This window comes from Ictidomys tridecemlineatus, chromosome 14 (assembly GCF_052094955.1).
Source record: "Ictidomys tridecemlineatus isolate mIctTri1 chromosome 14, mIctTri1.hap1, whole genome shotgun sequence".
Taxonomy (NCBI): domain Eukaryota; kingdom Metazoa; phylum Chordata; class Mammalia; order Rodentia; family Sciuridae; genus Ictidomys; species Ictidomys tridecemlineatus.
In genome coordinates, this window is record NC_135490.1 from 63593766 (window position 1) to 63607471 (window position 13706).

General features: G+C 33.8%; 1 protein-coding gene across 1 annotated transcript in view; it reads left to right on the forward strand.

Annotated features, from left to right (window-relative positions):
* LOC101959192 (disintegrin and metalloproteinase domain-containing protein 32) overlaps nt 1–13706 on the forward strand; it is a 131322-nt gene that overhangs the window by 97911 nt on the left and 19705 nt on the right. The window contains exons 15-17 of the mRNA XM_078031249.1: nt 5115–5220; nt 6194–6371; nt 7869–7952. Of these exons, the coding sequence (XP_077887375.1) occupies nt 5115–5220; nt 6194–6371; nt 7869–7952 (368 nt within the window). The remainder of the gene's footprint in view (nt 1–5114; nt 5221–6193; nt 6372–7868; nt 7953–13706) is intronic.

Consider the following 13706-nt stretch of genomic DNA (forward strand, 5'->3'; position numbering starts at 1 on the left):
CTACTCTGCTGGTGATACTCTCATTTGAGTTTTTAATTTGGTTTATTATTTCCTTCATTTCCAAGATTTCTGTTTGTTTTTTTTTTGTATAATCTCTATCTCCTTGTAGAGTTGATCTTTTGCTTCTTGTATTTGTTTATGTAATTCATTATCAAAGTGATCTTTCATTGTCTGAATTTGCTGTATAATGTCTTCCTTGAGACTCCAGATCATCTGAAGCATGTATATCCTGAAATCTTTATCTGACATTCCTTCTGCTGCAGATGTTACCTCTTCTAATGTTGAATTGTCCTGCATTGTTTTGGTCCTTTCTTTCCTTGTCTTTTCATACTGCTCATGTTCCTTTCCAGATTTGTGTAACTGTTATGAAAATGATTTTCCCCTATATATTTATATTGCTCTATGTGCAAGTTTTCATTATTAATACACTTATAGTTAGACTCTATGTCTACAGATGTTGGCTTCAATTATTATTTAAAATATAGTCATTAGTTTCATGAAAGGCATTCCATTTCTGGTGGCGTATAGAGTACTGAGGGTCAGGCAAAGGATGTTATGTTCAGGGGGAAAGGAGTAATGGTATGGGGTTCATCTAACTTAGCAACTTTGGAGGAGAGCTCTAATGCATAGACAGGGGTAATTTACAGAAGAATGTATAAATTCAAACTCCTATCTGTATTTAGAAAATTACCCTATGTGTAAATAGTAAAAGTTACAGGGTTTAAAGTGGAATATAGGGAGGAAGAAGGAAAAAAATAACAAGGAAAGAAACAAAAAAGAGTGAAGGAGAAAGAAAATAAGAAGAAAAAAGGGGGGAGGTGGGGCATATGCAATTCCTCTATATTATATTATTCTGGTGATTCAGTTGTTAAAGTCCTATTTCATGCAAAGTTCTTGGTTTCACATATGTTGATGTTTTGAGGACAAGATGGGGAAGGGTAAAGGAAAATGGATAAGAAGAGAGAGAGAAGAAAAGAAAGCAAAAAAAAAAATGTCTCTCAGAACTCTGTTTTCTTTTCTTCCCGTAGGTGGAGTTGTCTATTCCTGGCTTGAGTCTCTGTGCTCAGGGTGGTGGAGGTAGCCAGTGTGAGAGGACTTAAGCTTCCACCTGGAACCTCCCTACTCTTAGTGTCTGAGATAGAAACCAGGTGCCTGTACAGTTGCTGTTCTTCGTTGATAGCTACACCCCCTAAAAGCTTGTGAGAAAAATTTTGAGTTATCACATCTAGGGGTGGGGAAGTTGGAAACCAGGTATCTAATCAGCCGCAGAACTGCCCTGGTAGCCATGCCCACCAATTGATGGCGAGTAAGGTTTTCCAAGATGGGTTCCATCTGTTTCCCCGAGTAGGGTGTTTGGTAAGGTGACGGGTGCTGGGGTGACCTTGTGCTTTGTACAGAGCTCGGTCTGGTGACTCGCAAACAAATCTTCTGTGTTCTGCGTGGAGCACCGTGCAGCTCCAACTCTCATCTGTGCCCAAGAATAGAATTTAGAATTTCAAAATGTGAATATAGTGAGGATGCAGAAGAGATATGGTAAGTCATGATTAGAAAGGTAGAGGAGAAAAGATAGGTAAAACAAAGTAAAGGGAGAGAGAAAGATAGAAGAGGAGAATTTGGTGTTAAGTGGACAAAGGAGAGAAAGAAAAACACAGCAAACAAACAAAAGTAGAACAAAACCAAAATAAACCAACCTAAACCTGCAAACTTCAAAAACAAGGCAAGGAAAAATAACTGTCATTTTAAAAAAAGGCTATGAAGGAGAAAATAGAAATGTATGTAAATATATAAATATCCAGAACCAAACAGCACAGGAAGAACACACACACACACACACACACACACACACACACACACACACACACACACGAGAAAGGGAAAGAAAAAAAATGAAAGAAAAAAGGGAAAAATTATTCCATTTTATTTTACTTTTTAGCTCATTTTAGTTATACATAATCTTAGGGGTTCATTGTGACATAATTATATAAGAATGGAATATAATTAACTCTAGTATAGTCCCCAGTACTTCTCCTTCCCCCCCTTTTGTCTTCTCTGTTCCCCTTCCTTGATTGATTTTTCTTGTATTTATTTATTATTATTTTAAAATTGGTGCCTTCCATATACATGAAGGTGAGAGTCACTGTGGTATATTTATATGTGTATATAGGAAAGTTTGGTGAAACTTATTACACTGTTCTTCCCCATTTCCATCCCACCTCTCTCTCCCTTAATCCCCTTCCTGTATTTCCTGATCTCTGTTCAGGTCTATGGTAAAAAGATTCTTAATGAAACATGAAGAATCGTCTTCACTGAAATGTTCAAAACAGTTGATGAGAATGGAAAGTCACTGTCTATGCCCAACTGTCCTTCTTTCTATTTCTTCTTGGGCTATGTACAGAGAGAGAGAGAGAGAGAGAGAGAGAGAGAGAATGATAGAGGGGGAGGGGCTGGAAGAGGGGGACAGTTTGTCTTCTAGGACTGGGGATTGTTGACTCCTTCTTCTTTTGTGTTGCTCCCTGAGCTGCCAGTTGGAGTGGTCTAAAAGTGAAGCTGATTGAAATAGCTCTCAGCTTTCCTTGTCACCAGTAAAAGGTAGGATGGAATAAGAAGTACTGTCAGTTGGAGTTTTGTCTTCACAGAACAGATTGATGCACTTCTGGGGTGGGACTGTTTCAGACTTCTATGAGGGAAATTCTGTCATCTGGGTTTTAGATAGGTATAATCAGGCCTTAGTGGATCTGTTGGGTGGTATCAACACTTTCCTAGTGCCAGGCAGATGCTGATCTCTGCTAAGAGTCTTGATCTCAGGAGTCTCCCAGGAATTTTACTCAAGGGGCGGAGGAGTCAATCTTCCACACATTCTGTTGCCCATGAATACAGCCTTTTCCGTTTCCTGACCGTCTTCAGTTGATCATGTGAGATGCCAGACTCGAAGGAGAGTAAGTCAATCTAATTTACAGTTGTTGTTGTTGTTGTTGTTGTTATTATTATTATTATTATTATCATTTGCTCCTGGCAATTGCTGACTCCATCATTTCTCATTTTATGAGAATTAGTGTTGTAGCTGTCATAGCAGGCACCAGGTATTTATTTTAATGCTATATATTGATGGCATTGGTTGTTGCTATGATTTGTTTCCCCTTCATTGTTTCTGACTTTAATCACCCTTGGTACAATCTTCTTTGTGCCTGTTTCACTCACATTCTACTAGGTACACCCTAGGTCACATGTTAGGCACTTGCTTAAACAGTTCATCAATGTTTGCCATGATCTTTTGGGCTCCTAAAGCATCAAGCTGCAGCATGGCCTCCTCCAGATGGCTCCACCTCACCTCTCCACTAGCCAGTTGAGAAATACAGAGCACTTTTCAAATGCCAGTTCATTGTGCAATCTTTGGACCAGCTAAGTTCAGGCTGCTTTTCTGATCTATAGGTTGTTTTCATGAGCAATCTGTCCATTGTGTTTTTCTTTCTGTGTTATCCCTCCCCTCTGTGGTGAATCAGTGCTACTGCCGCATCCATAACTGACTTGGCTCCAATGTACTACTTGTTCTTTGTTGATTGTAGCCATATTTCTTTGTCTCTGAGACTCTGTCCAATATTGAATTTTAGTGAAATCCCTTTTTTACCCACCTTGCTGAACAGCAGTATTCTCACTGCTTGAATCCCAAGCCACAGAACAAATAGAAATCTAAGTGAAAGTATTTTGAAGGTGTAATTAATGTCCGTAATCAATTAACTTTATACTGTATAGGTCTGGATGTATGATGTGATTCCTTAATAGATGGTAGATGTCAGAGAGATACTCCTGCTTATTTAGAAGGAAGTAATGATTAGGACGTGAGAGGAGTTTCAAAGAGTCAGAAGCAATCAATGACAACTAGTAAGAAAATAGGGGCCTTAGACTTGCAACTGCAGGATTCTGAATTCTACCAACAACCAGTAAGCTCATAAGGGAACTTAAAGCTCACATGACACTGGATTCCAAGCATATACCTTGATTTCAATCTAATGAGAACATGCACAGACCTTATACTTTGTGGATTTTTGATCCACAGAAACTGCCTGATAATAAGTGGGTATTAGACTCAATGGAATATTACTCAGAATTAAAAGAGAATACAATCATGGCATTTGCAGGTAAGGGATGGAGTTGGAAAATATAATGCTAAGTGAAGTAAGCCAATCCCCAAAAAACCAAATGCTGAATGTCTTCTCTGATATGAGGATGGTAATTCATAATGGGGATGTGGGGATCATGGGAGGAATAGACAAACTTTATATAGAAGAAGAAGGAGGGTAAGGGAGGAGGCATGGGAGTAAGAAAGATGGTGGAATGAGATGGACATCATTATCCTAGTTACATGTATGAAGACGTGAATGGTGTGACTCCACATTGTGTTCAACCAGAGACATGAAAAATTATACTCTATTTATGTAATATGAATTGAAATGCATTCTGCTGTCATATATAACTAATTAGAATAAATAAAATAAATGAGTATTAGAGATGAGGATGTAGCTCAGTAGTAAATTGCTTGCCTAACATATACAAGGCCTGGGATTCATTTCCTGGTACCACAATAAGCAAAGTAAATGGATATTTTTTTAAGCTGCTAGGTCTCTGATATTTTTTTTAATGCAGGAATAAGAAAACCAACAAAATCATGAAGGAAATAGGTTAATATATAGGCTGGTATTTTGGTATCTTCAGTTTAGACTACTTGAAAATACAGTAAAGTTATTTCTAATTGCATAAACCTCATTTATTTGTTATGAACCTGACTCTTTATTACTTCTCACTAATAATGCAGAAAAAGTATAGTTTTTTTTTGGTATTATCTCTCTATTGTCTTTTTCTCAAAAAAAACTCTTGGTAACTCTTTCTTCCCCTGTATAATGTTTTGTAATATAAATGAATAAATGAATCAAAAGGAGTAGTAACCATAAACATTGCTTTTCACTGTACTCCTTTCTCTTTCCCTGAAACCTCAATAGGAAAACTTGTGAACTAGATAATAATGGAGGAAAAACCCAAAGAAAATATATTCTATATGAGGACATGGAGGAAGTGAAAAACAAATATGTTTCAAACCAAATATATTTCTCACTTGATAGGTTCAAAAAATGCTCCATTTGCATGTTATGAAGAAATACAAGGTCAAACAGATAGGTTTGGGAACTGTGGTCTTGAAAACCGAAAATTTAAGTTCTGTGGATGGAGGTATGTTGTACAAATATTAATGACATTTAATGTTCTATAAGTTTCCTTTTTTGTTTTTATTTCTCCTCAACCTCATATCTCCAGGCCTGATATCGTTCTTGTTCAACAGGCTAAAATTTCATGTAATTTTTAAACATTATATGTGGATGATCACTAAGCTCCTAAATATAATATAAAATAAAAATTAATTATACTCATTGTACCTTTCCTCTTCAGACTTACTCATCTTTTTTTTTCATAAAAATAGCATCCCCATTCACTTGTTTGCTTTCCCAAAATGAAGACTGCTAAATTAAGTTCAGTTTCTCCTGATTCTGAAGATTTAGCTCTATGATGTTTTGGTCATGAGTTTATTTTAACAAAATATTTATTAGTTGCATACTATGTGCCAGATACTGCACATAGTTGTAGTAGGTAGCAAAGATACTCCTACAGACATAGAATTTGTAAATTAGTAAACATTAGTTTTATGTTTCCTTGATTTGCTTATACTGTTACTTTTGTTTAGAAATAACTTATTCATCCCAGATGGCATATTTCTTATGAATTTTTCCATAACTGCTAAGTGAGAATGATTCTTATATTAAATTTCTATATGCATTTGTTTTATTTGTAGAAGTTTTAATGATATTTGTATCACATTTGATATCAGAATAAGAGGTTCTTAAACGTAGAGGTAACAAAGTTACTCACCACTCTATCCTTCTACACAGGGATAGAAAATGTTGCAGTAAATTGATTGTTTGACAGTAAATGCACATTAGACACAGTGAATTAACTACCATTAGGGCCACTGATAGATAAATTTGGATCAATAGATTTATACTTTTTTAACTTTTTTTAATACCAGCCCATTAGATTTTCTTTAAGCACATTGCCATAGCCATTTTTTTTTGATTAAAGAAAGCCAATCCAAAGAATTTCTAATTAATGGCTAATGCCTAATAAGCATATCATTTTACTATGTTTGCAGGAATCTCATATGTGGAAGATTAATTTGTACTTATCCTTTTCACACTCCTTACCATCGAGACAATGCTTCTGTGATTTATGCTTTTGTACGACAGAGTGTATGTATATCTGTGGACACTGGTGATACAGCAAAAGACCCATTTGAAGTCAAAAGTGGCGCTCATTGTGATACTGACAGGGTAAATGATTTAACATAGTTTTTAAAACTACATAGTCTTATTTATTACTTTAATCAATATTTTATTGAGTTTTAAGTTTTCATTTGCTAATTAGTGCTAAGTAAACTAATTATTTGGAGAAGAAAAACAAAAAGGAGTTGTTATATATATATATATATATATATACCTTCATTGCCAAGGACCAGAGGGAAGTCTCAATACATTAAATGTTCAAAACAAATTTCTGGCTTTGGAAGAGGTTTTGTGAAGGTATTTCTTTGTAGGGAGTTGTACTGTGATTTAATGTTTAAAAGGTAATAATTTTCACAAGTATTATCTCATTTTCACTCTGGAAACAAACTTAAATACTACTTATGTTTTCTAAAATAACTTTGCTCTTTTTTTTGTTTTTTAAGAAAAAAGTATTATGTTTAGGTAAGAAAACTACAACTTAGTGAAGTTGAGATTTCTACAATTAATTAAGAATATATCTTTATTCCTCTGGTTATTATATTCTAAAATAATTAACTATGGATTTTTATTACATTCCATGAGAGTAATATATTTTAGTTAAAATATCTATTATGTTATTAAATATTTAGGATTTTCTAATAATAGTTCATATATTATGAAAACTGTACACATGCCATAGTTATAATAAATTTATTTTCTTTCCATGAAAAATTTTGATACATGTAATAAGTACAAGGTTTTTTTTTAAATTTGTGTACTCACGAAGAGTTTTGTTAGATTTCATGGAATTTTAATGAGATATGTTTTCTCTGATTATGGTAATTTTGTTATGACCAATTTTGTTTAATTAAAATCCCCTATTTTTGCGTTGAACCATTTTTAAAATATATATGTATATTTTTAGTTATAAGTGGACACAATACCTTTATTTTATTTATTTATTTTTATGTGGTGCTGAGGATCCAACCCAGTGCCTCACATGGGCTAGGCAAGTGCTCTACCACTAAGCTACAACTCCAGCTCTGCCTTGAATCATTAAAAAAATTATTTCTTTAAAATAATCCGTTTTACATTTTAGTGCAGGTTAGATTCACAGCAAAATGTAGTGGAGGCAGAGAGTGTTCCCATATTCTTTTTGTACCCTTTCCTCTCTACCCACTACCACACTAGAGCAATATATTTTTTACACTTGATAAGCCTCTATTGTCTCATCATTATCATCGCAAATCCATAGACTGCTTTGAAGTTACCTGGAAAATCCTCAAATACTTCAAATACTTGGTGATTAATCAGTGCAGTTCTAAGTATTACGTAGATCAAAGAAGAATTCTCGAGAGAAATTTTAAAATAATTAAAATACTTAATACTAAATGAAAATGAAAATACAACTTATCAAAATTTGAGGAATGCTGCAAAAGTAGTGTTTAGGGGGAAATTTATAGCAAAATTCAGATTTTCTTATGTAATTAATTTTAATGCTATGATGGCTGGGCCCCTCCCTCAGAATTGGAAATCTCTTTGTATGTGTTTTTTTTTTTTTTTTAGATTTGTGTAAACCGTGTATGCGTGGAATCAAGAATGATTAAGGAAAGTGCAAAGACTTGTACACAACGGTGTTCTGGACATGGAGTAAGTAATAAGTAAGCTCATGTTTACTTGAATCATATCTCTCTTGGAAGCTTTTCAATGGCACTCATTAATTTATGTTTATCAGGTTCTGACTATGTGCCAGCCCCTTGTGTATCTAGATTCATTTTGGAACTAAATTGAGTAAACCCAGCAGCTATAATTAGTGTTAGAAAACACTTTGATTTGAATTGAATTGCTGATGACCTAAAAAGTATATTATTATAGTTGTGTACTTTTCAAAAGATGTTAAATATTTCAGTAAATACACAAACTTGTTCACAAAAGGAAGATAATTCCTGTGTCTTGTGAATATAAGTGGTCATGGGAAATTTGATTTTATTTCCTTTAAAAAATATGCTTGCTTTTGTAGAGCTTTAGTTTCATAGCAAAATTTAGTAGAAAGTGCAGAGATTTTTTGCATAGACCTTCTTGACTCCATTTGAATACAACCTATCACAATTTCAACATCACAAACCACTGTGTAACATTTGTACAATTGATTATGTACACTGATACATTATTACCAATAGTTCATAGGTTACATTAGAGTTGACTCTCAGTATTATATTATCTTTGAATTTTTGATTAATATATAATTACATGTGTCCACTCGTATGATCAGAGTACTTTTACTCCTCTAAAAGCTTCTGAGCTCCAAATATTCAATCTTCTCTTTCCTCTAACCCCAGACAACCACCGATCTTTTTACTCTCTCTGTTATTTTTTTTGAGTATCAAGTTATTGGAATCATAAATTATGTATGCTTTTCAGATTGATTCTTTCACTTAGTGATATGAATTTGATATGCATTCTCCACTTTTTTCTTTTCTTTTTTTTTTAGTAACTTAAAAAATGAATTAATTTTAAGAGTAGTTTCAGGTTCACAGCAAAATTGGATTAAGATATAGGTAGTTCCCATATAGTTCCTCCCTCAAACATGCCTAACTCTCTTCATTTTCAGCATGTCTCATCAGAGTTATACAGTCTTATAATGGTTGAACCTACAGGGATACACCATCATCACCCAAAGTCCATAGTATATTAGGGTTCACTTTTTATTTTGTATGTTTTATGGGTTTTGACAAGTGCATAATGACACTTGTCTCTACCATTATATCATACAGAGTATTTTTACTACCTTAGAAGTCCTCTGAGTTTTCTCTTAATCCTTCCCTCCCACTTAGCTCCTGGAACCCAGGGAATTTTTTTCTCCATAGCTTTTCCATAATATCATATTCCTGGAGTCATACATTATGTAGACTTTTTAGATTGACTTATTTAGTAATATGCATTTAAGATTCCTCTATATATTTTCATGCCTTGATAGCTCATTTCTTTTTAATGTGAAATAATGTTATTTAATGTGAAATAATGTTACTTTGTCTTGATATACTGCAATTATTTATTCATTTACCTGCTGAAAAACATTCTGGTTGCTTCTAAGTTTTAGCAATTATGAATAAAGCTGTTATAACCATTCTTAGTTTTTGCATGAAGAATATACATTTTCAACTCCTTTGTATAAAGGATTGCAACCAGAGAATCCTATGGTGGGAAGATGCCTGATATTGGAGGAAGCTCTCAAAAGGTCTTCCAACACAGCTGCATAATTTCATGTTGCCCCACAACCTAGCCAGTATTTGATGTCAGTGTTTTATAATTGGTCATTCTAGTGGTGTGCAGTGATACCCTATTACTATTTGAATTTACATTTCACTGATGGCATGTGGTGTAGATCATCTTTTCATATAATTATTTGCCCTCTGGATATCTTTTTTTGTGAGGTATCTGGTACAGTCTTTTGCCCATTTTAAAATCAGGCTGTTTAGTTTATTTTTATAGAGTGTTAAATGTCTTTTGTTTATTTTGAATACTAGTCCTGTCCTGTATCTGAATATGTCCTTTGTACATGTTTTATCCCCATTAGTGGCTTATCTTCTTGTTTCACTGACAGCATTTTTTCAAAGAGGAGAAAAATTAATTTTTATTAATATTAATTCTTAGATATTTCTTTCTTATATTTCCTAAGATATGGAACAAGACAAAGCTGTTCAGTTTTACTATTCTTATTCATCACAGTACTGAAAGTCTTATGCAGAGAAATTAGTCAGGAGAAAAATACATGATACATAAAAAATACTTAAAAGTTAGGAAAGGAGAAAGTCAAATTATCCTTGTTTTCAAATGATATGATTCTCCATATAGAAAAACTGGATATTTTACCAAAAGACTACCAGCATTGATAAATGAATTTTTTAAGTTTCAGGATACAGTATTAATATAAAAAAATCAGTAGTATTTTTATATACCAATAATAAACTTGCTGAGAAAGAAATTATGAAAAAATTCCATTTACAATGGCTACCAAAAATAAAATACCTGGGGATAAATTTAATTAAGGAAGTGAAAGACCTCTACACTGAAATTTATAAAATACTCATGAAAGAAATTGAAGAAGACACACACAAATAAACACAAATGAAAAGACCTTCCATGGAAGAATTAATATTGTTAAAATGTCCATATTATTCAAAGCAATTTATACAAAATACCAATAACAAATCATAAAATTCATATGGAAGCCCAAAAGATCCCAAATAGCAAAAGCAATCTTGAGCAAAAGGAGCAAAGCTGCAGGGCATTCTGATGCCTGTATTCCAGATATACTACAGCGCTTTAGTAATCCAAAACAAAAGGGTACTGGGATAACAATATTCACAGAGACCATTGCAACTAAATAGAATTGCATGAGGCAACCCCATGCAGTTATAGTCAACTGATTCTTGACAAAGGTGTCAAGAAATACACTGAAGAAAAGACAACCTCTTCAATCAATGGTGGTGGGAGAACTGGATATACATAAAGCAGAAGTTTGAAACTTGGTCCCTGTCTCTCACCCCATATGAAAGTAAACTCAAAATGGATCATAGACCTAAATGTAAGACTGCTATTTTTGTTTTGTTTTTGTTGTTGTTTTTGCCTCCATTCTCTTCTCCATAACTGCTGCACTAATTTACAATCTTATCAAAAACATACAAGAGTTCCTTTTTTTCTACATTGTTGCCAATATGTGCGAGCGTGTGTGTTTTTTCAATAATAACCATTCTGCTTGGGATGAGATATTATGGTTCCAATTTGCATTTCTAAGATAATTAATGATATTGAGCATTTTCTTATATATTAGTTAGTTATTTGTATTCCTTCTCTTGAGAAGTATATATTAAGATCATGCAACCATTTAAAAGTTAAGTTGTTTTTATATTTTGTAGTTGAATTTTTTTAGTTTCCTATATATTCTGAATATCAATCCTTTGTCAGATGAGTAGTTAACAAATATTTTCTTCATTTTTTCACTCCATTTATTACTACCTTTGTTTTGAAAATGCTACTTAGTTTTAAATAATCTCACTGGATGGTTTTTGGCTTTCCTTGCCTGTGCTTTTAGAGCTTGTGAAAAAATCCTTACCTACATGGATGTTATTAAATGTTTACCCTATGTTTTCTTCTAGTAGTTTCATGATTGTAGGTCTTACATTTAGGTCTATTTATAACCTATGTAATTTTTGGCATGGTGGGCTCACCATGGCTGAGGCTCACATTCCAGACCACCTGGGGCCACCACTCTGCCTCCCTGGGACAAGGATTTAGCTTTAGAATCAACCTAAATGCCCAGGATTAGATGAATAAAGAAAGTGTGGTATATACACACAATGGAGTATTATTTAGCCATACAAAGAATGAAATTCTGTACTTTGCAGCAAAATGGATGGAACTTTAGGATATGCTGAGAGAAATAAGGTAGGCACTAAAAGACATATAACCCATGTTCTCTCTCATGTAGATCTTTCAAAAAGTTGATCTGAATGTAGAATGTGGATTAATAGAGACTGAGCGGAGTAGGGGGAAGGGAGAAGAGAGCAGGGGAAGGGAGTGGGGTAGGGAGAATCGGATAATGGGAACAAAATCAAAATTGCATAGGTTATAAATTTTAGTGTTCCAAAGCACTGTAGGGTGAATATAATCCACAATCACATATTATATGTTTTATGAAGAACTAGAAGAAAGGAACTTGAAGTCTCCAAGCATAATGAAGTAATAAGGATATGGAAATTCTAATTTTCTCTATTCAATCTGTAAATACTATAAGCATTATTGAAATATCACTTCTACTCTATGAATATATATAATTGTTATATGTAAAAAGAAAAAAATTATAAAAGGGCTTCCATTGACAAAATATGAGGCAATTTGGGCATTGTTATAAATATATTAATAGGTTTTTGGTCATTGAATAAAGTAAAATAAATATGATATTGTTTTAATAAATAAGTAAAAATTTAATAAATAAATGTATTACATGGTATTTACAGTAATATCATTTACTATTATTGATTATTGTTAATGACAATAACTGCATAAATGAATGGGAAGGAAGGAAAAATTTTCCTTACATTATAAGCAATATAGAAAGAATGAGGGGGTTAAAGAATTATCAGTGGATTCTAAAACTAGTGAGTGGAAATTTTATAAGGAGTGATATATTTCCATAATCTTAAATTATTTCCTTATGTGTCAGTCAGCTTTTCATTGCTGTGACCCAAGTACCTGACAACAACAACTTAGAGAAGGAAAAGTTGGGCTTCATAACTTCAAAGATTCAGTCCAAGATCAGCCAACTCCATTCTTCTGGACCTGACCTAAGGCAGAACATCTTGATGGAAGGGTGGTGGAGGAGAAAAGCTGCTCAACTTATGACAGCCAGAAAGCAAAGAGGGAGAAAAGGGGCGGGGCGACAGGATTGAATGTGTGTGCATGAGAGAGTCAGAGAAAGACAGAGAAAGTTCATGCATGAAGGTATAACCCAAGGGCAAAATAACCTCATAATTTGAAGAAACTCTTGTGTGGAAATTGTAGACAGCCATGCCCCATCAGCCTATAGTTACCACACAATAGTTTATTCAAATGATAAATCTGTCAAATGGATTAATCTCCTGATGACATTTTATTATTATTGCCCCAAAGCCCCACCTCTGAATCTTCCAAAACATGAGCTTTTTAAGGTTAACTAAGTGACATGAGTGATGATGCAATACTGGAACAAACTGACATTAGAGGAACATCAGTTTTGTAAAGAGTTTCAGGGGAAAAGATTCATGTTCTTAGCTGTAATATTTAGCTTCAATGTAAGACACCCCAAATTGAGAGATGTTTTATATTATTTTGAGAGGTAGCATAGTATAATGCTCAAGACTTTCTTAGTTTAAATGCTGGCTCTCTCCATTAGTAGCAGTTTGACTTTTGGAAAGCTAAATATATATGTCTCAGTTTCTTCATTTGTAAAGTGGGAATGATAATAGTTCTTTTATGCTTTTAGATCTGAAATGTGTCCCCAGAAACTCATGTATTAGGAAATGTAGCAAAGTTCAGAGGTGAAAGATGGAGTCATGAGGGCTCTGACTTCCTAAGTGCACTAATTCTTTTGATGGATTAATAATTGGATTGCACTTAGTGGAAGGTAGTGAAAATGATAAGCAGGTGGAGCATAGCTGAAGGAAGTAGGTCACTGGGGACTTGGCATTGGGACTTGGCATTGGCACTGTATCTGTCCCTGACTCTTTTCTATTTCTCTCTGCTATCAGGGCTGTTATAAGTATTTAATGAGTAAATCCATATAAAGTGTTCAGAATAGAGACTCACAGTAATCACAATAAATGTGTTTGCTATGGTAATTAATTAATTAATTGCACTTATTAA